The sequence below is a fragment of the Neltuma alba genome, unplaced genomic scaffold, assembly GCF_004799145.2.
Source record: "Neltuma alba isolate B1F8T4 unplaced genomic scaffold, ASM479914v2 tig00013508_pilon, whole genome shotgun sequence".
NCBI lineage: Eukaryota > Viridiplantae > Streptophyta > Magnoliopsida > Fabales > Fabaceae > Neltuma > Neltuma alba.
This window is the reverse complement of record NW_021637731.1, coordinates 34535-61687: the sequence shown is the minus strand read 5'-3', so window position 1 is coordinate 61687 and position 27153 is coordinate 34535. Positions and strand designations below refer to the sequence as shown.

At 35.1% G+C, this 27153-nt stretch overlaps 4 protein-coding genes and 2 long non-coding RNA genes across 9 annotated transcripts; 4 read left to right on the top strand and 2 right to left on the bottom strand.

Moving 5' to 3' along the window:
* Positions 1-639: 639 nt before the first annotated feature.
* Positions 640-2211, bottom strand: LOC114737878 (uncharacterized). The gene is made up of 3 exons (XM_028925868.1): positions 2076-2211; positions 1900-1988; positions 640-1028 (listed from the first exon to the last, which is right to left on the bottom strand). Exons 1-3 carry the CDS (start codon positions 2100-2102, stop codon positions 875-877), a joined length of 270 nt encoding a protein of 89 aa, XP_028781701.1. The 5' UTR covers positions 2103-2211; the 3' UTR covers positions 640-874.
* On the top strand, positions 2102-24938 carry LOC114737880 (uncharacterized). Its single transcript, XR_003739472.1, has 4 exons — positions 2102-2173; positions 3988-3990; positions 17096-17102; positions 24927-24938. It is a non-coding gene; the product is annotated as an uncharacterized LOC114737880 (long non-coding RNA).
* Positions 4525-5685, top strand: LOC114737879 (uncharacterized). Its single transcript, XR_003739471.1, has 3 exons — positions 4525-4733; positions 4771-4979; positions 5237-5685. It is a non-coding gene; the product is annotated as an uncharacterized LOC114737879 (long non-coding RNA).
* LOC114737877 (two-component response regulator ARR6-like) lies at positions 13644-15582 on the top strand. Of its 2 annotated transcripts, none has more exons than XM_028925867.1 (5): positions 13644-14006; positions 14106-14182; positions 14283-14360; positions 14495-14565; positions 15144-15582. In XM_028925867.1, exons 1-5 carry the CDS (start codon positions 13853-13855, stop codon positions 15397-15399), a joined length of 636 nt encoding a protein of 211 aa, XP_028781700.1. In that variant the 5' UTR covers positions 13644-13852; the 3' UTR covers positions 15400-15582. The 2 variants fall into 2 exon arrangements, with proteins under 2 accessions (XP_028781700.1, XP_028781699.1); XM_028925866.1 differs by having other exon boundaries at positions 14492-14565.
* On the top strand, positions 16510-21418 carry LOC114737875 (protein EDS1L-like). 3 transcript variants are annotated; one of them, XM_028925863.1, is made up of 4 exons: positions 16510-16521; positions 18774-19111; positions 19224-20021; positions 20550-21418. In XM_028925863.1, exons 2-4 carry the CDS (start codon positions 18785-18787, stop codon positions 21249-21251), a joined length of 1827 nt encoding a protein of 608 aa, XP_028781696.1. In that variant the 5' UTR covers positions 16510-16521; positions 18774-18784; the 3' UTR covers positions 21252-21418. The 3 variants fall into 3 exon arrangements, with proteins under 3 accessions (XP_028781696.1, XP_028781695.1, XP_028781694.1); XM_028925862.1 differs by lacking the exon at positions 16510-16521 and adding an exon at positions 18565-18696; XM_028925861.1 differs by lacking the exon at positions 16510-16521 and having other exon boundaries at positions 18703-19111.
* On the bottom strand, positions 24855-26445 carry LOC114737876 (uncharacterized). Its single transcript, XM_028925864.1, has 3 exons — positions 26230-26445; positions 26056-26122; positions 24855-25935 (listed from the first exon to the last, which is right to left on the bottom strand). The coding sequence occupies exons 1-3, from the start codon at positions 26302-26304 to the stop codon at positions 25070-25072; spliced, it is 1008 nt and encodes a 335-aa protein (XP_028781697.1). The 5' UTR covers positions 26305-26445; the 3' UTR covers positions 24855-25069.
* Between the last annotated feature and the right edge of the window lie 708 nt (positions 26446-27153).

Genomic DNA, 27153 nt, shown 5'->3' with positions numbered 1-27153 from the left:
AATTGTGCTAATTTTTCTTAAAAAAACCCCTCCGTACAATTTTTTAATTTATCAAGGGATTTCCATTTGAGGATAATCATAATTTAGAAAAGCATTTTAAAAAACTCAATTCATATTTATTATAAATAATTAGCTTCACTAATTTTTTTAAATTTACTAAAATTAATTAAGTAGCACTTATATTAAAAATAAAAAAAGTAAATATATAATAGGGTTAAAAATTAAAAAGCGGAGCGAGAGCCTTATCTATAATTTTATTAGACGCGCATCCTACGTTCTTCATCCACATCGTATTGTGTGCGCGGGAGTCTCTCTCTCTCTCTCTAAATGCATCATCTATATTTTGTGAAAGGGTCCCACGGTGATGAACCAATAGTGAGGAATCCTTTTGCCACCCTGATATTAACGTTAAAAACAAGTATTTATAACAATACAAAAGCCCTGAGATTACCCAGATTGTACCAGATTATGCAGACAGCCATCCAGATGCCCGTCTTTTTTATTCATGCTTATTTCCTACCACCACAAAATGGCATACGGAGCTTAATAATTATCACTATCTCAATACACTGGGATTAAAATGAATGGTTGAACTGATGAAGTTACCGATTAACTGATATGCAGAAGTCAGCGAATTAGTAAATTAATCTGAAGCACAGATTGATGATATGATGATAACTGAGGTGAACGAATAGATAAATCCTCCAAGTCTTTATCATTGAAGCACCCACACATAAAAATTATTAGTGTATCTTCCATCGCTGACATCACACAGGTCAGCCTAATATCACTCCCATTTCATCAATGCACCTGAAAGCCTTATATTGGACATAACAGGGTTTACATTAAAGACATACTTATATCTCAAACAGACTTAGTTGCGGTTTGAGTCAGCAAAGTAGCTGTTGATGGATGGCATGATCTCTGGGGCTCTGTTGCGCACATGCTTCCTCAAGAAATGCTCTGCATACTTTTCTCCCTCAGCAAAGTTCTCCAGCACTCCTGCAGCCCTCCCCTCTTTGCTTACCCTATTTTTGGGAATACATTATTACACAAGACAGAAAAATAGACTATTATTCATTACCCTCTCATCCAGATATTAATTAAACAAGGAAAAGATCAACACTTGTGATCATGGCATAATTCTTGAGGAAATTTTCAAATTTTATTTTCCAATCGATTATTTAAATTTTTCTGTCATACCCGGTTTCTGGAAAACAAGTAGGTTGCATCAACGTTAAAAAGACATCCAACTCCAAGTATTTCATTGTTCAGTAATGCCAATCTTACAATAATTTTAGGATTGACTTGGATTAGTCTACCTAAGAATCCCCCTTAATGGTTGTTCAAATGCAGTTTTTGTCGACCTACCACATGGAAGACACTCATACTAAATACCACTTCCAATTACAGATAAACACTTCAGATTTTATTGTGACACCGGGTCTCCTGTCCTAACTGGCATCCATGCTTGGTAGGTGCTGATAAATAGGATCCATCTTCCCTATGCTAAGTTGCTAACCCTTCCATAATAGTAGCAATCAGCAAAATTGTACAAATCCAGCGACTTAGCCGGCAAAAGATATTTTAACTCAGCGTCATGCCTAACAGATCAAATCAGCCCTCTTCTCTTCACCGATTGTGACAATCATTTGGAAAAAGTTACGATAATCAAAATAACAAACAAGAAATTCAGGCGAAGCATAAATATTTTAACCCCCAAGCTTCTGCTGACTAAATTAGTCAATCCATTTCCAAACCAGGGGTTGAACAAGAAAATCAAACAGGGTCCACGAAAAATCAACGGAAGCAAAATAAAAAATTTGGCATCAAAGACGAATATTCCACTACACTGGTTGAAACCTAACACATCAGGAATAGAAAGCGAGAGGGATTAACCTGACTTCAGGATTGATAAGGATATTGCGAACCAATTGAAACCCACAGATCCCTACAGCAACTCCAACAGCCGCGAACAAAGGGTACACCTAAACGCCCAAATGTTCAGTAATCCATGCAATAAAAACTTAAGAAATGCGAAAATCGAAAAGAGAGAAAAGGCGAAGGAGAAGCACCTCGGGCCTGAGCCAGCGATTCGCCATCTATAGCAGAGCTCAAGGAAGATCAAGGGTCAAAGAGAGCTCGCTTCGAATGAAATGGGCAGAAGAGGAGGGTGGGGAGATGAACAGAGGAGGGATATATATCATCGGAGAAAACTGACGTCGAATTATTTTAAGTATAAATATTGCAATTTGTTTGGATAAAATTCGGAAATATTTTATTGCTGCACTGATAGCTGCGTTATTGTCTTATCCGTTGAGAAAAACAGGGCATTCGCGAGAATTTTGCATAATAATATAATTAGATAGCTTTATTTACTCCTTTTATCCTATTATCCTGTTTATAAAACAAAGAGAAAAAAATTTTTAGTAGGTAGAAAGAAAAAATTTTCACATGATTATATAATTTTTTCTTTCATTTATTATTATGTTGGGTTTGTTTTTACAAACTGTAATATATATTAAATAAAAATAAAAATAAAAAGTTATTAAATTTTAAATTAGAGTTAATGAAATTTAAATTTTTTTATTTATATGAAATATGTTAAAAGTGACTTATAAATAAGATAAGAGAGTATTTTTTAAATGATTAAATTTGATTTTATTCTTATACTTTGATCATGTTTTGTTTTCAGTTCTTATATTTTATTTTTGTATTTCTTCTCAAATATTAGTCCTTTCAATTTGAAAAATAGTCACAAAAACCAGGAGCGACTCCAAACAGTATTAATTTTGCTGACATTGAATTAACCGCATTAAAGCCATCAGATAAATAAGTAAAAATATAATGACTTGAAAAAACATGACCGAGGGGCCATAAATAAACCAGCGTTAATTTTGCTAGCTGAAAAAAAAAATGTAAACTTGTCTGATTTAAAATTAAAATTGTGTTTGATTAAGTTAGCATATTTTTTTCCTACTCGTTTGATGGTTTTGATCACATCAAGCTCATGCGCGCAAATTTTATGTTGTTTGGGCAGTTCGTGGTTCTTGTTATCTTTTAATGTTATTTCGATTTTATTTTTCTCCGTCAAATTGAGATTCTATGCTTCAATAATTTGGATTGTTCATTGTTGCAAGTTGTAAGGCATCTTGCACGCTACTCGATGTGACGCTCAAATGGCGAATTAGCAAGAGCCACGTGACATGGGCGCAAGGTTCCATTTTAGAATTCTTCCCGCCCCTTGTTTGTTTGCCCCTTTGATCACCCAAACAAATAGGGGTGAGCAAAACCGAACCGTAACCGAAAATCGAATCGAACCGAATTTAATTTCGATTTTTCGGTTCGGTTATTTCGGTTTTCGGTTATATATTCGGTTTTTATTTCTTAAACAATTCGGTTTCGGTGTTCGGTTTGGTTAGTAGAAAAAAAAATTCGGTTATAACCGAATAACCGAAATAAATATATTATATATTTATATTTAATAAATATTTTTATAATAAATATATATGTGGGTATATGTGAACTTTTTAAATATATTTATATTCAATAAATATGATTATAATAAATATTATTATAATAAATCACATTGAATGATGAAATATTTATTAATTAATGGTTAAATTGTGTTTTATTATTATTTTTAATTTAAAATTATTTTTCATATTTATATATTTCGGTTATTCGGTTAACCGAACCGAAATTTTCGGTTAATTCGGTTTCGGTTAGTTTGGTTGTTCGGTTTCGGTTCGGTGTTTAAAATTTACTCTATTCGGTTATTCGGTTAATTCGATTATCACCGATAACCGAACCAAAAAACCGAATGCTCACCCCTACAAACAAACCAACTGCCAAACTTCATCTCCTTTCCTTCGGATGGAAAAGAACACAGATAGCACCAACAAGAATTAGTCTAATTGGTAAGAAAATTGGTTCATAACTTATAAAATGATTAATTAAAACCCTATTACTAATATGAGGACTAAGGCTGTACAAAGAGCAAGTTAGATTGGATTAGGTATTAGCTCGAAATCTGGTCTGAAAAATGATTGGGCTATAATATTTGGTCTGGAGACCGGACTAATCTGGTTGAGCCCAAAATAAAGACTGGGTTGGATTTAGTCTCCCAGCTTTGCTGCTTCCTTTTCTTTAAAAGAAAATGATACATGGCAGAGAAAAACTGGATTTGGACTAGGACTATCAATTTTTTTTTAATGCTTACAATACATGTAAACATAATCATTAAACAGTAAACACTTGGATGTGTACGGTCCTTTCAGCTTTTTTTATAGCATATAAATAAAATAATTTGAAAAAAAAAAACTGAGGAAATCCCAAATAAATACCTTTAAAATATGAAAATCCCATATTAGTGACTCCAATTCCACTTATCTCAAATCGGTATCCAGATATCAAATTGGGATTTTTGAATGTTGTTGATTTACTGTAGTCTGATTCTTCCTTCTTCCATTCTCTCTTTTCATCGCCTGCTCACTTTCTCTGTACCACAAGCAACCCATACCCCCACTACTAGCTCTATCTCCGCCGGATTAAGTGCTCCTTGTACTGGGTGAAAGAGTTAAGAACAACCCAGCAAACGTGAGGAAAGGGAGCAACAAATTGCCAATGAAATCAAACAACTCATACCTAAATCACATTTGAAGACAGAAGTATCGACACCATTAATGGCTAGAATATCGATAAGGTTTGGGTCATCGAGTTTGATGATGGTGGTTCGGTGGCAATTGACGACGATAAGCTGAAGGGTAGAACCATCTTTGCTGAACCTGACTCTGTCGACCTTGCGTCCTCGCCCTTCTTGATGGCATTCACGAATTTGGTTTGGGGGTAACAAGAAGAAGATTTTGAGCAACGTGGAGGAGCTGAACGGACTTGATTTGCTGGGTTGAAGAGCAGTAAGTGGTCACTAAATACAGAAAGATGAAAAGAAGAAGCCGATGGAAAGAGATGGATTCAAGGTAGAAGGAAGGGTTAAGGTGAACCCGATACTTCTAAGTATTTTTGTGAGTGCATCCAGTGATTTAAAATAATTTATGATATAAATTTACTATTAAAGTAATTAAAATGGTACACACATATCTCATCTCATGACAACAGATTATTAGTTTGACCATGAAATTGATGAGTTAGGTTACGTTTGAGCAAAACAATTTATTTATCACGTCTAATAAGCATGTGAGGTGGCTTTTTTGTTAAATCTTTTTTGTTGTTTGAGAATTATCTCTGAAACCAGAGTGGCAGAGGGTGAGAACTATCGGGATGACGGAGTTGGACGTGGTGGATCCGGATCGGGTATAAGCATGGAGCGAGATGGGTTGACCCTTGGTGAAGTAGTTCTTCGAGGTGGTTGCCTCACGTTGCGCTACTTGAAAGATCCAAAAGAACTCCAGGTGCTTCAAGAATGGATGGTTCTACAGTTGGGGCGTGGGAGTGATGCATCCAGATGGGTACTTAGAGATTAAAGATCGATCAAAGGATGTGATCATAAGTGGGAGTGAGAATCTGAGTGGCGTGGAGGCTGAATCAATGCTGTACAACCACCCGGCGGTGAACGAGGCGACGGTGGCGGCGAGGCCGGATGAGTTCTGGGGAGAGACACTGTGTGCGTTCATTCGATTGAAGGAGGGATCAGAGAAGACGCCGGCAGAAATAATTTTTAAACAAAAAAAAAAGCCACGTGACATGCTTATTAGACACACTAGATAAGATTGTTTTGGTCAAACATAGGCTGACTCATCAATTTCACAGTCAAATTAACCGATCTCTTACTATGGGATATGGGTATACTATTTTAATTACTTTAAGGATGAACTTGCACCATAAATTATTTTAGGTCACTGGATATACCCAGAAAAATACTTAGGAGTGTTGGATACACTTTTAATTGAGAAAAAGATGGGCAATGGACTAAAAGGCCAAGTGTCACAATAATGGATGGAGAATCTGCCTGGCTTTCTTCCATCCGAAACAGAGGAAGGACTATTAATTCATTATAACAATTTTTGTAATTTGGAAAAGTGTTTATCAACAACAACATTGTGATGGTGAATAATTAATGGGATGCAGTGAATTGTTATATCGCGGTTGTAAATGAGCAAAAGTTGTAAATATCTTTGAAGGAGTGGTCTCATTTGTTTATTTTAATTAGTCGTGTTGATAATTTTTCCAACTATATTAACACCACTTTTATACTTATTGACAATAAGTAATAAGTAAATTCATCACAACTTTGTTAATTGCGTTAACAATTCTTTCAAACAGATTAATAATACTTTTATACGTATTGGCAATAAGTAATTAAAAAAATTAATTACAACTTTGTTAGGTATATTAACAACTCTTCTAAATAGATTAATAATACTTTTATATGTATTAACAAGTAATCAAAAAAATCTATTACAAGGTAAACCAATTGTCACAACTAGGCAAATCACATGCTACTAACTTGTTAAGGCTATTGACAACTCTTTCAAATAGATTGAAAACAATTATATATATATTAAAAAGTAATTAGCAAAATTCATTACATAACAAACTAATTAGAAAAGTTGGGCAAATCGTATACTGCCCTCTTGTCTGGTGTATTGACAACTCTCTTATATCAATTGACAATGTTTTTATATAGATGAATTACACTAATTTGCTTTTTGTATTGTCTTTCCTTTTGTCAATTTATGAGGGCAAGCTTGTCTTTTGGCTAATTTGGAAATACCAAATCAATACTTCTATTCTAATTTGGGTTTTTGCTTGTCACTAGCACTAACATAGAATTTTGTACATTTAAAAGTATTTTTGTGTCTTTTTCTCAACAAAAAAAAGGTTAAAGTATATTTTATTCTTCCTCTCTCAGTAGCCTCCGTCTTCTTCCTATAAACTCGAACAATAAACCCTCTGAGAACCATCATCACCTTTTGCATCTTCAATGCACCAAGAGAACAATAATCCAACCCGTTTTCATCTTCCTTTCGAAGATGCACAGTTGAGAGAAGTGAGGGGTGGCCAAGTCGAAGGAGGAGGAGGGAAGATAGAACGGCTAAAAGGGGTTAGGGCATATACGAAGAAGAGGAAAAAAATCTACCTGGACTGGGCCAGATCAAATGGTCAAAAACATTAGTCTTGAACCCGATCTTATCCGGTTGCCCAGTCTAACCCAATTGGTCTAGTCTTTTTTTTAGGAGGAGCTTTTTTCCTAATCTGGTTAGGCTGCGTAGTTGCAAGGGAGACCGGGTTATGAGTATTTTTGCATAGCCCTAATGAGAATCTTACTAGTAAATAATTTGTAAGTATTTTTATAAGTACTTTTTGAATCTTGAGGTATGCCCTAGTCCTGTGAGTCTCTATGACTTAACTCACCTAAATTTTTTTTATCCAGAACAAACACTAATAGTGAAAACCCTATATTTGGTAGAAACTGACACCAAATAAAACGTTTTTTGGGGAAAAAAAATTTCTGCGTGTCATGAGATTTATTCATGATAAATCATGCTATTCGGCATTGACAAAAAAAGGGTTCGCATAATGATTTTAATGAAAAATGATCCAGAATGTCGTGATATGATTTTTTAAATTAAAATTAAGAATACCAGCAGCTTTAACTACTTTTTTAATTTAAAATGATATCATCATGCGTAGGACGATTAGTTTGTAGGCATCGGTGGATGCATAATGTCACATGCACCAAGAATAGGGACCAATTGTTCAAGTTTTCTTCATCTCGCGTTTTTCTTAACTGTAAAGGAAAAGCTCACAGCTGATCTTTTGGTTGGGCAGATCATAGGGAAGGTAAAGGGGAACATGGTTTTATGGACCATGGTTTTAGACAATTAGCTGACACGTTAATACGTGGGGAGGGTGGGTAAGTGAAATCATTGTGGATAGGATTATTTCTTTAACTAACATTTCTAAACACGATTGTTTATGATTAGTTATATGCTAATTGGGAGATGTAATTAATTAGGTGATTTAAGAGATGATTATCAACCATCAAACTTGTCATTTTAATTAAATTATATCATTTAACTATAACAGGTGTAATCTCGAATTAATCCCGATTTGATTTGTCGATCATTAAATCATTATCTGAACTAATTTAGTGTCTGATCCGGCTTTTGTTCATTGTTTAGGTTTGGTTGCCTATATAAAATAGGACTCACCTCTCATATTCGTCCTTTTCCCTCCTGTCACTTCTGCTCTTCAAATTTATGGGGTGTCTGGAATAATTTTTTAAAAGTGATTTTACGAGTAGGTATGTGACTGAAATTTTGTTTCGGCATATGTGAAAGTGTTTTTAAGTGCTTTTTAGGCTTTCCAAACACTCCCTCAAGCTTTTTGAGATTTAGTATATTGTAAAATTATTATTACAATGCTAAATAACAAAAAATAATTTTATATGTCAAAAATATATAATGATAAAAAAATTTGTGCTGAATATTTCAAAAATATAATGATAAAATATTTTGTAAAATAATTTTAAACTACATTTTCATTACAATGTTAAATGTCTATGTCAAATTTTGACGATTTAAATTTATTTATTTTTATAATCTAATATCGTTATAGTAATCTTGTATTAATACAATATACTTCAGCAGTTAGGATTTAAATGAGGGTTGGAGCCTGGAGGTGCGAAGGAGGAAAGAAGGGGCTGGCCTGGTCTTAAAAGGCTGGACCGTGATAGACCCAGGCATGAAACTTTTTCTATGTAGAGGTTTTTTTTTTTTTTTTTTATCGGAGTAATAATATTTGTGACACTTTTAAGTATTAAATAAGAGTATTTTTTTCTTGACTTATTTTGAGAGTTCTAAAAGTCACGTCTTATAGCTTTTTTTTTTGGCTGAGCATGTATATTTTTTTATTAAAGACAATTCTATTTAAAGTATAATCTTATTTATAGTTTATAAATAAAATCTTATAATTAAGACTGAAAATAGTATTATTGGATAAGATTAGTTTTGATATGAAAATACCTGTACTTAGTTAGAAGAATTTTTTAAAAAAACTCTTTTAGACTTAAATGAGCATTCAAAATCTCATTTATCTTTTTCGGGCCAAAAGCCTTCAAAATGTCATTTACCCAAGCTTGTTTGTTAAACGAGTTAATTTTTTTTCCCCAATAAAAAGAGAGTACATGAAACAGAAACAAATTGGGGCCGTCTGCAATTTGTGAGCCGTTGGATTGAAGATCCTGGAAATGGCGCCGAAGGCATCACTGATTTGTGACCAGGATCATGAAATTCAAAAATTATATTTGCTTTGTATGGTTTGAAACTCCCTCATGGGGACAAAAATCTGTATACTGTAAAGTTCATATATACTATATATATATATTGCGAATCATATTTAATATTAGGGATAAAATATTTAAATATCTCATAATTATATGCCAAAGAGTACTCAAGCACTTTTTTTTCCCCTTTTGTTCTTATCTCTTGAAAACTGTATCTATTGTTAGATTTGACTATTAAAAATATTGGTTAAATCACATAATTTATTGGTCAAACTTAACGGCAAATAATAGTCAAAATATTTTTGCTACAAAAATAAATTTTTAGAACATACAAGGGTCAAAAAAATTGAGGTATTGAGTACTTTTTCGTAAATATTGTGAAAGTTTTAAGCACTTTATTCCTTTAATATTATATATAATTGGTTTATTCAGCTGATCTCTGCATCCTGAAGAGACTCTTCAAAATTCAAATTTACTTCTGGAGATTCAGTTTCTGGTGATCTGGATGATACATGGTTCTATGGGATGGGAAAATCTCCGTGTTTAAAACTTAGAAATGAACATCCAAGAACCATCGAATTGTCACAGCATATTTATATGCTATCCTCTCAGTTCCTTTTTTCCAGATCCGATACGTTTCGTAAAGGGATTTAAAGATATAGAAGAAACAAAGACGACAATGAAAACGTGGGGTCATTCTGAAATGAGTATAATGTGTGAATGCAAGGGTGAATCATATATTTGCAGAAAAGACTTGAATATCAAGTCATCCACAGAGAATCCGAAACGCTGGGTTTAATACTATTATTCGTGATCTTTAATTTGGTAAAGGAGTGTGCAAAATTAAAAGATTTTATCCATAGAAAGGAGGAAGGAAAGCGATGAAAGCACAAGGAAGAGGGATCCAATAAGTCGGGCGCGTGGTTTGAAGGAAAGGCGGATTTATTTATTATTGAATCAAAGAGAGGTATCAGTGGAGATAGCATCCAAGATTAGCAGGACACAGAAAATCAAAGGGAGCTTGTGGATGAAGCGAGCCAGACAAAAACAGATGACTGACCTGAAAGGCATGTCGTACTCCACCAGATTGCATGGAGTTCTATAATATTCTCATGTGATGTGTGAATAAATAAATAAATAAAAGGTACAGGTCTATCCAGAATTTTGTTATTTTGCTCAGATTGCATTCACTTACTTTTTCACAAAATTGCACTGTAAAATTGTGCCCAAAAAAAAAAAATCAAGGGTATCATGGTTAAAATTGCATTATGAAAAGATAAAGGATAGAATGATATATAAATAAGACCATGATCAAAATTACACTTTATCCCCTTAAAAATAATAAATATAAAGAATAAATTTTATATTTAAGATTAAAATTAATTTTTCAATTACATCGCACGTTAAGAACTAATAATTAGAGAAGTACTGTACCAACTTTATTTCTATTTACAAGTTATTTAGAGAAAAAATTTGTTGTTGATATGAGTCACTTATAGAAGAATTAATGAGTTTTTTATTCAATTTTATTCATATTCACTTAATAAATATAGCTTTTTTTTATTTATTAGCTTTCAGTATAAATAACTTATAAATAAAAATGAAGTGATGAATAATTATGACATGTGAGGGGCGTTGGGTGGACAGCAGAACTGATGTGGCTGGTCTCATCTTATCACGCATGATCCGTGGGCCCTCAAAATCTCTCTCTCATTTCTTTTTTCACAAAAAAAAGAAGAAAAAAGCAGCGACTTAGGAAAGGCAGGCCCCAGCGGTCAGCGGATCCACCTCAGATATGCTGGGGGTACGGTGGACCTCTCATTCTGCGATGCTTGCCTCTCTGCCTCATTCCCTCCGACTTCACGCTTCCTTTCTATAGTTTTAACTTTTTGCCCTCTATGTGATTTTTTACTGCGAATTTTTTTTAAAAAAATTTAAAATTATCATTTCTCTATTTAAGTATTTATGAGTTAAAAATTACACCGAAGAAAATGATATATGGTATTTTATAAATATAGTTAAACAACTGAAATATTTTTATATCAGATTTGAAAAAAAAGATGTTAAACTTATAAGTATATTTCTTGTTATTAACTGTTTAATATTTATTATTATTAATTTACAACTTTTTGATAAATAATTTATTATTGCCAATATATTTATTATTATTTGTTATTCAATAGTTGTCATTATCCCTTTAGAACTGGTTAGTACATTTTTATATAATAACATTTTAGTTATTTAACTACATTTACAATATATCATATCAGGTGTCATTTTCTATTTTTATTTTTAGATGTCTGATTTGAAATATTACATTTTTCAGGTTTTTTTATCTGTCATTTTTCCTTGTTTATTTCTTATTTTTTGATGCAGTTTATTTTTCCATTTTGATATGTTATTCTTTGGTTTTTTATGCATAATATTTATATCTCTCACTTATTTTTTTGGCATAGGGTTCATCCAACACTCACAAATATTTTTAAAAGTGTTTTTTCAATATTTGAAGTATTTTTTTATTCCCTTAAAATTCTGAAAAATCTTTCCCAGTGTATTAAGCACCTTAAATGCTCTAATCTTAAATCCTAAATCAGGGTGTTCCGCACATCTAAAAAAAAGTTTCAAATTGTTAGGTAAATAATAAAATATTTTATTATTTTAAAATAATATTTTTGACAAAAATACTTTTAGCTGCGAGATGAATTTAGCCAGTGAAAGCGTTTTCTCACATTGATTCAAACTTAAAACCTTGAGTTTAAAGAGTTAAATTCTTTTATTGACATGATACTTATTCCTCCCACTGGTTTTTTTTGCCGCAATGACAAATCACTGACATAATATTTATATTCCCAGATATATAATTACTTAATCATTTTTATTTTTATTCCAATAATACGAGTTTAAACATCACCACCGTCCATACTCCATAATATAATTCACTGACTTTACAATTTTGTATAAAAATAATACTCCAATTTCAATTCAATTCCTATAGTTTAATCTAAATTTTCTAACATCATTACTTAACCGTTATATTAAATATTTGCTTAGTAAAGAGAAAAGCCAACCTTTATTATGAATATTTTAAAACTTCATCAAAATAAATTGATTTCGCAAGCTCATCAATTCTGAACACGCCAAGGGGAGTAGAAAGCGAATACAATAAAAGACAGATTTAAAAAATGGCAAAGCATCGAGATAAATAATGAACAAATAAATGAAGCAAAACTGCAAAAAGTAGTCTGAGTCAAAACAACTGCTGGTTTCCTGAAACCCGCGGCTCCCACGGGAAGAAACATCTAAAATAACCAAAAATGACCCAAGTCTTACCAAAATTACGTGTGAAGGCCGGAAAGTAAACATTTCTCATTATTATCATTTCTAGATTCTTTTAATTTTATTAAATGTATTTTAAATTTACTATTTCTTGGATAAAAAATATTCTTATCATGTTAATAAAATCAGACTGTAAATGCTGCAAAAAGGAAAAATAAAGAAATGGACAACAAGGGAAGCTCCCATTGAAGTTGGACTGTTTAAAGATGTTAAGAATTCATCATCATCATGAATCATGGTCAAATGTTGATTTATTCTGTTCAAATAAAATGAAATGAGTCAAATATTCAATCGAAATTAGCGTTTAAATTTCAAGATTTACTAACAGTGTACTCTTATCATGTTAAAGAGTATAATATTAAAAACCATAAATTACTTACTTTTCAAGATTAACCTAGAAACATTTAATTTAATACTCTTCTGAATCTTATATTTAGAACCGAATAGTATGATTACTATAGACATTTATTAAAAAATACTTGTTTGGAAATTTTACTAGTTAAAGCAGCTACTACAACTTCAACAGATATAATTCCTTTTTAATCATCTACAATTGTCAATATATGCAAAAATATTTAAAATGAAAATCATTTGCATATATGGTGCATAGGGCCAAATTTAGATCATTTTAATCAATTAACTGTTTCAAAAGCCCTTTGATAGTTATTACTCCTCCCATTCTTAATATAAAATCTATTTAACTAATTTAATTATATTAAAAAAATTAGGTAAGTTAATTAATTATAAAAAATATAACATGTTTTTTCTAAAACACCATAATCATTTTTTTTAATATTCTACCTCTCTCTGTTACTTGATTATAATCAAGAAAGCATTTATAAGTATAATTTAAAAAAATTAATAAATATAATAAATAGGTTTTACGTTTAAAATCAAAACCAACTTAATAATTAGGTTTTATATTAAAAAATGAAAAACATTATTAATAATGCGTCAGTAATTGGGATGTGGGGACTGTAGGGACTGTGGGAAGAGGACAAAGAAAACGAGAAAAGATATGAAAAGGATGATATTGAGAGAGAAGGAAGAGACAGGAGGTGGTGGCGTAATCCTGTCTCGTAGATTTGCAAAGATCTTCCAGATTTGGATCCCCCGAATCTCTTTCCTTTTCTCTCAATCAAACCTCTACCTTCTCTTTCGTCTTTTATAAGCATCTCTTTCCTCTACCTTCTCATTTCATTTCATCTTCTCAGCCTAACAGTTCCATTCCTCATTTCCTCCTGCCAAGCACCCCTCTGAGGATCCGATATGACTATCGCCGGCGACATTTTCAGGCTCAATTTGCCTCAGGTTCTCGATGAATCCCCTTCCTGTTCTCAGGAGCTCCATGTTCTTGCCGTCGATGACAGTCACGTCGATCGTAAGGTCATCGAACGCCTGCTCAAAATTTCTTCTTGCAAAGGTAAGAAGAAAATCTAATTCCTTCGGCAGACGTTTCTATGTTTTATATGTGTTGGGTTTCGATTGGATTACGAAGCTGACTGGTTTTGGGAATCTGCAGTGACGGTTGTGGATAGTGGAACCAGAGCTTTGCAATACTTGGGATTAGATGGAGAGGAGAACTCCATTGGGTTTAATGTAAGGATAACTTATTTTGGAAGACAAGTTTACATTTACAACTTTATTAATAATTGCAATTGAGGCTTACCTTGTTATTTGATGGCTATGGTGGTGACAGACTGCAAAGGTTAATCTAATCATGACGGACTATTCCATGCCGGGGATGACAGGATATGAACTTCTTAAGAAGATCAAGGTTGGTAGTTGCTTTTACTTTCCATTAAGAGTTCCATTCTTTTCTGTTTGAAGTTCTAAAGAATCTTTTCAAATTGCAGTCGGAATGAAATTAACAGCTAACCTTTTACCCTTATCTTGTGTTATTTTCAGCAGGAGTCATCTATTTTTAGAGAGATTCCAGTGGTGATCATGTCTTCTGAGAACATTTTGACACGGATTGATAGGTATGCTCTCGAATTGATTAGTTGGAAGATATTCATTTTAGCTTGTCGCTTGAAACGAATTTCTTTATGTATTTGATTTCAATGGAAGATGTGCCTTGAGCAATTTTCGATCTAAAATTTGGATTGTAAGTGGGACTTTAGTAAATCAAATACATGTTTGACCCCCACGATCTCATGATCTCAGAAGCACGTCTCCAAGCATAACCTAACGTCTTTCTTTTAATTTGCATTTCTGGCTTCAATAATTGATGCATAATGAAATCCAGATTCTATTTGTCCAATGGACAACTCTATTTTACAAACGCTACTGGTGTTGGGGCCATTATTGTCATCATGATTGCCAAATTATGTGGAAGGATTGATGGATACTACTGTTCATTCGCATGTTATGTTTCTTACAGGCAATTTCAAATAATTAAGGAACTTGCTTTATGTCCTTTGTCAAACATTTTGGTGTGACCTGTTACATTTGACTATTTAACCACATTACGAGCACGCAACAGAAAATCTTTCTTGCCGGCATAATAATTTTGTTCAAGATTTTCCCTCTAACGATCCTTTGTGCTTCTGTTTGTCAGGTGTTTGGAGGAAGGAGCAGAGGAATTTCTATTAAAGCCAGTGAAGTTATCAGATGTTAAACGATTGACTGACTTCATCATGAGGGGTGAAATGGAGGGAAAGGAGAAAAGATCTCATAAAAAAAGGCGATTTGATGATCCAAGTTCGTCTCCTTCAACACTGACCTCATCGAAGTCTCATCCATGTGATTCGTCATCACCTCGACTGTCATCATTGTCCTCCAAGAGATCTATATTACTACCAGATTTTGAATAGGGCATTCTTTGTATCCATTTTCCGTACAAATTATATTCGTGTCTTGGAGCCTCTCATGTATACACTAACCATTAAAGATTGCTGATAGGTCCTAGAGTCACGATTTTTTGCCCCCATTAGCGGATTCTGCCTCTGTACAGATGAGATTTGTTAAAAAATCAATAAAAAGCCTCTATTGTTAATCAGTTCTGTTTCAATTCTTGCAACATTTTCGTCTATATATATTTTTGTGGTTGCGCCCGTTGAAGGTGGGGGCTTGTGCTGTTCGTTTCTGCAGCCTGTAACGTGATGTTATCATCATCTACTCCCGTGGAGACCTGGGTTCTTAAATTCCATTAGTAATCCTGTGTGTACTACCTCCTCCGCCATCATCCGAGCTTTTGGCTAGCATTCCAAGTTTTTGATGATTGTTTGCTGAGTTAAGCAGTAAAGGCTTGATTTCGATTGATAGGACAACCGATGAGGCGTTGCCTTTTAGGGATCCTCGAACAGCATTGGGTTTCTCACTTGCCGACCTATAGCATGAGTCCTGAGAGATCATCGTGTTCTATACGAGAAAGACAGGTGCAGGCTAGACAAGGTTGAAGCCACTGCAAGGGGATAAGGTTAACTGAAGTGAATGCAGATCATTTTAACTGGGGAGGATGGATAATTGATGGCCATTTCTTATATAAAATTCTGTTATGATTCGTTTAGACGGATTACAATGCGTCCAGAATATCTTTTCCATCCTGTATGTTCAAAAGAGAGTATAAAAATCTGAGTCCTTTTGGTTTGATAACTGAAGACATCCGAAGCGCTGAGAATCAAGCAAGAATGAAAGGAACCAGTGATGAAGAGCACAGAGGATTAGTTTGCTTCACTTCATGGCGGAAGCAGTGATTCAGTTCCCAGAAAGAGGACAGGCCCAACAAGAGCTTTGTCAAGAGGTTAATTTTTTTGTGAATGAATCAAATGGTGAAATGTTAAGACGATGGAATAAGGAAAGGATCCGAGCTCTCCATATGGGTCCCATCCGTCAAAAGCACGAACCTGGCAGAAGCAACAGGTTCAGGAAGCACTGGTGCATATTCGAAATCTATCTATTATTTCCATAAAAAATTTGCGCCACTCTGGGTTTCTGTCATGGAACTAATTACAGCTACCCGAAAAGGAAGTAGAATAACCCTAATGATTTGAAAATTCATGTTCGGAGCTGCCCCTATCCTAGCACTATATCTGTATATGCCTTCAACGAAAATACAAGGGGAAAAACTAGTACTATATGCTTCTAGAGTATCTACTTTTTGTTAAAAAAAAAAAAATGCATCAGGTTGTTAATATAATAACCACTTGGGAGCTGAATTTGATCTTAAATATAAAATTTCAATATATTTTGTCTCTTAAATTTGTAATTTTTTTTCTTCCAAAATATACTTATTGACTATAAAGGGTTCCGGTAGATAATTTATTTATTGAATTTATATTTGTTACAAATAAATAATTTAGTAAATTTTTTTAATCTCACTAAATTAAATAATTAATTATTTAGTTCTTATTAAGGAGTAAAACTAATAATTAGACCTACTCTTGCTTCCCTCTGGCATTTAAATTGGGCCACAGAGAATGATCAGTGACAGGGGGACTGAGACAGCCCAGAATTTTACGGGATGCAACAACGGGGAATTTTCTGCAATGGGCGAAACGCAGCGTGGAGGCAGAAAGTGGTAGCATTTTCCCGGAAAGAGCAAAGAAAAGGGGGTGGAGCCCCTAATAGCATAATAAAACGCGTTCAAAATAAACAAGGTCTCTGTGGTCTTCTTCTTGTACCGTGGCCTCGAAGAAAATAAAATGAAACAAAGGTCTACATTTCTAGGAAGCTGCCATGGAAGTTGCAGTACTGACGAAGACATATTTATGCCAAAGTCTTTAAATTTCCAATTCATTTTGCAAAAAAGCCATCTTTGTTGTTCCTTTAGGACAGATTTCTGTGATTTAATTTGCCAGAAAATTCCTCAACCCAAAAAACGAGTCCCTACGTTCAATCCGACATCATCCATTCATGCATATGAGCTCTCATGTATTTAAGCAGGCCTATTATTTAATTAGATGTTTCTCTCTGAAATCAACATAATTGATTTTTCCAAAACCAATCTAGCACAGTTCGAACTAAAATCAAGTAGTCCAACAAATTTGCATTATTTTTGTAACTGTATCAAGTAGTCCAGGGGAACAAACCGAGCTGTTTATCTAGTCTACCAAAAAAGATTTTATAATTAGTGCCAGGGATAGTGTAATTAATAAAAATAACCCGCCGCTGGGCTGTTTGCTTGGTTTCGCTTTCTGGCGTTTCCATTGGGGAGGACGTTTGTACCTTCCGCGAAGGGTGCTGCCTCAAGGGGGGACCCATTTTATTTATTATTTTTATTATTATTATTATTATTATTTGCCAAAACATAGGTATCGTTCTATTAGGGATAATTCTATTCGAGGTACTGTTAGGTACTAAATGTGGACACCTCTTTCAGTTTGAATTCGAACCTTGATTTATTACATTGTGAATGACTATCACCTTCCACTTGAGATCCATTTTTTTTATTTATTCATTCGTTTGATCTAATTTCTACTCTCAGTGGAAATGCTCTTTGAATTAGTTTTTCCAAAGTATTATAGAAATCAAAACAAAATATCTTACATAGTTATTTATACTGTAAAATTATTTCTAAAAACCTAATTCAAATACAGTCGTGGTCTTGCGGGATAAAAAAAGTAAAGAACTCGTATCCGTTTGTTGTTTTGATTCCCACCACTCCCCTTCGACCCCATTTCCCTCTATTTTTCACTTTAATCATGAGATTGCATTTTAGTTCATATTTTATAAAATTATAAATAAAATATTAAATTATTTTAAAAAATAAATAAAATTAAACTACTAAATTTTAGTCATTATAATTTAAGGAACAATAAAAAAATATTTCATAAAATTATTTTCTACTATATAACATCGGTTCAAATTGAACAATATTAGCTCTGTTTGATATTACAATTAAAATCACTTATAAGTATGTTTTATGTAAATTGAAATAAATTTTTTTTTTTCATAACTATTTTGTATTTTGTAAATTACACTTAAAAAAATTATTTATAAGTATTGGATCCAGTAACGATCAAGACAGACGGAAGGAAAATGGATGGAAAGGACAAGGGAGATGTCCAGGCCCCGGCTCCTGCTTTTGGAGTCAGCCCTGCTTGAGTCTTCGTCAACCTTATTCTAAGCCCAAACTATTCTCATCGATCGGCGCTGGCATCCATCGCCAGGTTCTTTTAAATATTTAGCTCCACCGTCGACCACTCACAAAGCAACACCACCTAATTTCATCTGTCTTTTGGTTCAGGAACCAGAGAAATGGCCAGCGAGAGACTTGGAGATGCGCTTGGCGTCAGGGAAGACCTTATCAATAAGGCATGTGAACGAGCCTTCAAGCCCCACAAAGACAAACCTTTCCTCTCCGAAAAGTATCGTTGTGGCACTTCTTCTGAACTCATCATCAGCTTCCCTCCATCCTGGTCTGCCTCTGATTGGTCCCATGATCAAACTTTCGGCGAAACCAAAATCGATCTCTCTCTCTTCCCCTCCCTCAGAAGCATCGGTAACGATGAACCTGCTCTGGTCAACCAAGCGACCCTCTCCAGATTCCAATCCTTATTACGCAATCCATCGTTCCTATCCGAGGTAATTCTAAGTTAAACCAAACGTTAATTGTTGGTTGGTTAGTTTTCTGGTAATTAACTGATCATCCCTTCCTATTTTTGGGAACTCACGAGTTGCTTACTTGAATCTGCAGGTGGAAAAGACTACGAAAAAAATAGTGTTCACTGGTCACTCCTCCGGTGGCCCAGTGGCGATGCTGGCGACACTTTGGAAATTAGAAAAAGACCGGCAACGGGAAAAAGACCGACAACGAGAAAAAAAGACCGACATTCCTCCTGCTGTCTGTGTGACTTTCGGATCTCCGTTGGTCGGGAACCACATATTCGCTCACGCCACGAACCGAGAAGACTGGTCTCGTCACTTCATCCACTTTGTCCTGAGATACGACATCGTTCCTCGAATCTCCCTAGCTCCGTTCTCGTCTGTGGAGCAAACCTTAGATCCAATTCTCCAGGTCCTGAGCCAGAAGAACAAACCATCATCACCGGACCCAATCAGGTACTCTGAGTTCTACAACACAGTGATGAAGAACGCAGCGACGGTGGCGAGCCATCGGGCTTGCACCCTCATGGGAAGCACCAACTTGCTGCTGGAAACGGTGAAGAATTTCGTCGTTTTGAGCCCGTACAGGCCGTTTGGGACTTTTGTGCTGTGCACGGGAAATGGGAGACTGATAGTGATGAAGAACTCAGAGGCTGTGCTTCAGGTGTTTTTTCACAGTGCTGTGCTGAGTGAAGAAGGAGAAGGAGATGAAGTGGCGAAAAAGAGGGTGTTGCAGCATTTGGAGTATGGGAGGGAAGCTGAAGATATCTTGGGGATGCAGGATGTGGTTTATTTGTATAAGCTTGAGGATGTTCCTTTGTCTAAAGATCATTGTTCTAATGATACTGCTGCTGCAAATATTGACACTGCCCTCACTGATCTTGGACTTGTAAGTCATAATTCCCTTCCTTTTCTCTTAACATGGTCTGTTTCTTTGTTGGTTGGTCTGATGATATATTCGCTTTTGCGACAGTGGAAATAATTACCCAGGAAAGCTTCAACTCAGAGCATATCTATTATCTAAGTGGAACAGAAATAGAAACAAGGAATTACTTCTTATATTATTAAAATAGAAAAGTGATCAGTCTTGCAGAGTCTCATTCATTCCAAGGGACTCTTTTTAGGAGTACATCAGTACATGACTGCAAAATATCTTAATTCATCAGATATTTTGATCCATTTCTATTACCGGACATAGATAGAAAAGATTTAATGAAGAGAAATAGCTAGTTATATGTGCCCCTATATTGTTTATCGATCTTTAATCATTGCCGACTCTGTGAGGTATTGAATGAGTTTTTCACATAGTTAGCGTTATATAGATTATTGAGAAACCTAGAGCTCCAAGTTCTAAACTAGACATAGCAATTTGCTAGAACATGTGAGAATACTGAACATTGCTTGCGTGGGATTTCAGGGAACAAGAGCGAGACTGTGTCTAAGAGCAGCAGGAGAGCTGGAGAAACAAAAGCAAAGAAACGAGGCAAAGATCGACAAGGAAAAAGCTCTAAACACAATGAGGCAACTGGAAGATTACAAGGAAGTGAGCAGAATGCAGGGGGTGGGATATTACGACGCGTTCAAGCTTCAAAAAGATTCAAAAGACTTCCAGGCAAATGTGAGGAGACTGGTGCTAGCAGGTGTGTGGGACGAGATCATCGAAATGCTGAAACGCTACGAACTGCCAGATGATTTCGAAGGCAAAAAGGACTGGATAGATATGGGAACCCAGTTTCGGCGATTGGTGGAGCCGCTGGACATAGCCAACTATTATCGTCACTTGAAGAATGAAGACACGGGACCATACATGAACAGGGCCAGGCCTAAACGATACAGGTATACACAGAGATGGATCGAACATAAAGACAACTTGGAGAGAGGGGCTAGCTCGGAGTCTTGCTTCTGGGCTGAGACGGAGGAGCTGGTGAGCAAAACCAACAAGGGAGTGTTTGATGGAGAATTGAAGAAGAGGGTTGAGAAGTTGGAAGAAGATCTCAATAGGTGGGATGCGAAGAACGATGAGATTCTGAAGGATGCCTTGTTGGAGGAGACGACATTTATGAAGTGGTGGAAGGGGACGCTGCCTAAGGAATACAAGGCTGGCAAATTTCAGCTCTAGGAGCCTGCTCTTCACTCATGTTTCAGTTTCAATCAAAATAATTTTGCGTGTCTCCAGTGTAGTGGTTGATATCCACAGCTTTGTTGTTTTCCACGATTGTCTTATGTATAATATGAATTATATAATGTTGTCCGAGTGGGTACATGCCAAAGTTAAATTCCTCAAAAGGTTTTTTAACTTGATCATTTAATTTCTAAGGTCACCTGACAACTTAAATTCATCTGGGATAAGAGCTCCAAATTGATTTCGGGAAACAGGCTTCTTTTGTTTGGGTTGGCTTATTTAAATATTTATAAACACGTTTTATATAAGTCACGATAAAATTATTAAAAAGCTGTTTGTAGAAGAGTATATGATCAAGAATGTGCGCTGCCCTTTTTAAAGGAAAACTTGTATTCTTACCTTTCTTCCTTCACATCCGCATACGTGTTCTGTAAAGTTAATGTTTTATCGTCACCATAACTTGTGTTTTCATATATTTTATGAATTTTTTTAAAAAAATTATGATACAAACTTGTTCTAAAAGTTTTTACTAAGGAGCATTGAATATCCTAAAGTTTCTTGGAAGTTACCCTAAAAATTTAAAATTGTAACAATATTGTCACTATTAAAAATATTAACGGTTAACATTGCTATTTTAAGAGTCAACGTAAGTGGAATGTCCGCTTGTGGAGGATTGATGCGAGATTGGAAGGGAGTATTTACGGGAGGCTTTATGTTTAATATCGGGCTGGGGAACGCCTCTCGAGTAGAAGCTTGGGGAGTGTTGACGGGCATGAAATACGTTTGGGACAGTGGTCACCGGCACGTTATAGTCGAATCAGATTGTCGAGACCTGCTAGATGCTATCATGTTGGGCACAGTCGAGGACCAAGACGACGAGGATCTTGTGCATGAAATCGTAGCGATGCAACGTTAGGATTGGAATGTACTATTTAGCTGGGTTTGTCGTGACATGAATGAAGCTGCTGATATCCTCGCGAAGGAAGCACTTCAATGTGTGCCTGGTTTATTCTGCTTTTCTGATATGCCGAATTGTGTGAGAGAGAAAGTTAGAGGTGAAGCTATGTTGGGAAGTCATTGATAGGATGGCCTGGTTTATATTTACAAAAAAAAAAAATTCAACGTAAGTATTTTAATAGTTAAAAACAATATTGTTCCGATTTTACACTTTTGAAACAAATTTACCCCAAAAGAATTTTTAAGTACATAGTGCTTTTGAATAGAAACTTTCAAAATAAATTTACACTTTAATCCTTTAAAAAATAAATTATACTATCCGTAACTCATAAACAAGGTCATAAGTTTCACATTTTATCTTAATATTGATCAATATTGGTTCCTGACATTTTATGATTCGTTATTATGATCCAAGAACAAAATTTTTACTTATAAGGAGCTGTTTAAAATAATTTATAAATAATTTTTTTAATTATAATTTACAGAATATAAAATAATTATATGAGAAGAGTTTTATCTTGATCTATGTAAAATTTGTCTATAAGCAATTTCAAACACTAATCCAAATAAAGTTTGAGTTAACTTATTTTAAGTAATTTTACACTGCATGAAGTATGTCTCGGAAAACGAGCTATTTTAACTGATCATGAACCTTACCAAACAAGCACAAGTCTCATTTATACGTCATGATTAGTTGAACTTGTGCAACCTAATAAAAATTAGATGTATGGATCTGTAAATTTAAATTGGATTTCCTAGAGAGTTCGTCAATTACATATATTCCTAGTATATTAAAGCAAGTTTATATCATAGTTTGAATAGAGATGGAGAGATTCACACTAAGGTGAAAGGATACGAGCTGCCAGAGAGGAAGACATCCTGAAAAATGAAAATCAATTCAAAATTAAAATACATGCAGGAATATAGCAGAAACTACTTCAGTTTTCTTGTAAAGAACTTCAGCTGTGGCTGAGAAATCCATCCAGAGACACCTTATACACTACAGCAAATGCATCCTTCATGCTAGTAGGGAACCTCAAGCGACAGAATGCAAAAATATGATCCTACACAGAAAACTGATCCATAATTCGAACCTTTGCAGATGGGCACAGCTTCATTACATCTTACCTACCTTCCCATTTCCAGAACCTTTGAATGAAAGTGCGGTAGCTCCTGTACACTCTGATCGAACTAATAAATCCCACCAAAATACACCATGAAACATGATAAATTAATAAATAAAGCTTATCATTAGTTTGAACCTGTTCACAGCATAACATCTTAGGAAAGAAACCCTCCTCAAGCTATTGATCAGTATTTACCATCGCGACATGAATCTGTGACCATAAAATAGATTAGTCGGTCATTTCCCTACACATCAGGTAGTTAATGCGACCACATAAGTATCATTAAGCTTATAATCATTAATCAATAAGAGATGGGCGCAAAATCCGTCATTATCAGCTAAATATTCTCCCAAAATTTGCTTAAGCTTCTATCATCCCCAAACCATTTCCAACCCAGAAAGAAAGGGATGGCCATATTCCATCCTATTCCAACAAAAACAATTTGGTACAGCGCATAAATAATGAAAAAATTGAAGAAAAATAGAAATTTTCTATGCAAACAAATTACTTATAATCAAGTTTAAATAAGTGAACTAACCTTGCAACACCACACCTAGGAACAATTCCAGGGGATATTAAATTAAAATAAATTGGATCAATAAGATAATAATCTTCTTTTGTCATTCAGTGTAATACACCTACATTGTTTCTCTAGTTTGACATGTTTTTCATTTCTCCATATCATAAACCATCCTGCCGAATTCACATATGAAGAGGAATTTGATAAGCTGCTACTTCTGTAATTATTTACGTAAAATACGCACACCAATTCCCTCTAGGTAAAGGATACAATTCGATAATAACAACTTTTTTTGTTGGGCATCCTTGTCAAAAGACAACATTGATAACGAAGGAACTGAACAATCAAACCAATCACGCCCATGGAAAATTCATCATAAATTATATACCCAATAAAATGACTAGTTCCCCCTCCATTTCACTTAAAAATCTTCGAATAAAACATATGTTATAACAGCACAAGAACTAATAACCATGAGAGGAAAAAAAAACTTAGTATCAGTCCCAGAAAATAATAGAAGCAATAATTTAAAATATATACAACCAGAACAAGAGGTAGCTAATATGTTTCACCATATATAGAAGCAGCAAGCATAAATCATTTATTGACGTGACTGACACTAGAGTGAGCTAACAAAAAGAAATGAGGCCGTGCCACAAAGAGATTTTCATACCTTAAGTCTTACATTTCTCATAACAGAAAGATCCTTTAGAAGTGTGCAGAAATTACTACTGGTCCATCTTTCAGGCGTTCAAATCACAGGAACAAGGATTTTCAAAGAAGCGGAGAAAAAGAAAAGCAGAAGTTGCAAAGAAGGAATATCATCAAAATCTAGAACAGCTTGCAAAGAAGAAAGGAACGGTGAATGCAATAAAATGAAATTCAAGGACAATTATGAGCTTGCCGAATTTAATATGATTATCAGCATGGAAGTATAAAGAGCTAAGAGTACAAAAATAACACATTATATGAAAAGAAGTCAAAACACAAGCAAAATAAACAACATGTGCAATAATTTTCAATTATTAAATTTCTATACCATATCATCTATTCACAAATCAACCTGAGTACTCTGCATAAACAAATGCACCACAAGATAACGACCATACTACTATTGAGAAATAGCTTGATTCCCTCGGGCACAAAATCCATACCTACAACAGCTAGACCTACGAAAATTAAATCTAAGATGCAACAACGAACTCTCTCTTTTAGGTCCTACAAATCATGCTACGCGAGCGCTCCAAACTAAAAGTCAGGCTGCCTCCATGGACGTTTGCCTCTGGCTCAACAGATTTGCAATCATAAGGCTTCCTGCACCCAGGACAGCGGCCATCCTGCTCAAGAATCCTCTTGTGACAGAAGAGGCAAAGCCGAAATCCACACAAGCAAGGTAAAAAACATGAATCTGTCAAGTCAAGATCCTCACAGCATATTGGGCAAGGAGATGGCGCAGCAGGGCGAGCCCATGGGATCCCTCCTCCACTACGAGAGGCTGGATTTGGTAAGCTATACTGCTTAGATAGATTAGGAAGACTCTGAGGACGAAAAGCATCATCAGGCCTCCAAGCTCTCCTATTGCCAGAGGCCCACGGAACGATTCTATCACTCTCGGTTTTAGAATTCCGTGCACCTAAATTCGACCCATGAGTCACTTCACGAGGCGAAACCATTTGCACAGCTGATTCATGAGCGGGAGGCAGCTCCGAACATGGATTTTGATGCTCGTCATCGGCGGCTAAAGCATCAGCCATAGCCTCCCAATCATCCAAGCAATCATCGTCGCCTTCTTCTTCCGTGACATTCCCAGAGCAGGACCCCGCACTGCTGCCGCTGCTGCTGCTACCAGTGAAATTTGTTCCTGAATCATTACTCCCCAACATGCTACTATCAAAACTGGAGGGACTATTGGATAGAGATTCAATGTAGCCATCTTGATGGAGCGATCCATCAATCTCTTCAGCTCTAGGACTCCTCTCCAATTTCTCCCATGAAACTTTGCCGTCTTCCCTAACAGGCATCGGAGGCGCGTGGCCATCGTCCCCTCCGTCCTTGCAATTCTTATTCTTGACCATAACTAATACCCATCCACGGATACATTGACAAAAGACTAAAATTAGGGAAAGAACATATCGATGGAAATATACGCATACGTAGAATATAAATGATGTCAAGGAAACATGAACAACGTTCCTACCTTGAGAAAGCCACTGCTCGCGACGGGCATCAATCTTACATTGCTTTAATTTAGCAGACCTGTTGGTCTGAAATCCCCGAAGCATTAGGAAGAGGAAAATAAAAACAGAGAAATGAATGCTTAAACTAAACAATCACAGTTACATTGAAATAAACACTGAAATCAATATCTTACCCTTTTTTTCTTGCCCAGATTCTTAGCGTTTGCAGCTGAAGGAATAGGAGCGGTGGTGATTGAATCAGAAACCATGGTTCGATAGCTTGATTAAAAATCGAAGAACAGCGACACGCAAAAACCCTAATTTGTGAACGAGACGGAACCCAGGGATAATATGCAAAGAGAGAGGTGATGTAAATGGATAACGGAATTTCCCCAGAATCGCTCGCCCTCTTCAGAAAGGAACCGACGAGGAGGTAGTGTTGGATTCTATATATAAAGTTCAATCCCTAAATTACCCCTGTACTTAACTCAAACTTCGAGTAATTGCGCTACATAAACGTGAAATTTCAATGAAGTTAGAGGGCGACAATATTGAAGCTCTAGAGAGGGCAGCACGCAGATATACGACGTCGTTAGGTTTCAGGTCAATTTTCCCCGTAATAACGATTATAATTAATGTATTTATTCATCGTTCGTGATTTAGGGGGGCATTTTTTCGTTAATCGTTATTGTAATTAATAATTTATGCAACAGCCTTATTAATAAAACACTCAGTACTATCAATTTGTCATTAATCGTATTGTTAGGGAAAATAACCAAAAAAAAAGACCTTAAAAATTAAAAAAAATTGCATACAGAAATTTTAATCTTGATTCAACACGGTGAGGAGGATTAACCCTGAATTGGAAGAACAATTTTGATTGGCTCTCATCATAAGTTTTGTAAGAGTCGTGTTTCTTTTTTTTCTTTTTTTTTGGTGAAAAGAGCGGTATGTTTTGTTCAAAACGTGTACGGCTCTCTGGACTCCCAATACATTATTATTGGATCTGGGCCTGGGTATGCAAAATGTTGGGCTTTATGAAATGATCTAAAGGAGTAGCCCATGAAGGAACCGTAAAAGGACGCGAGTCAATTTCGGTTTGCTTCTTCTTTTGGGTC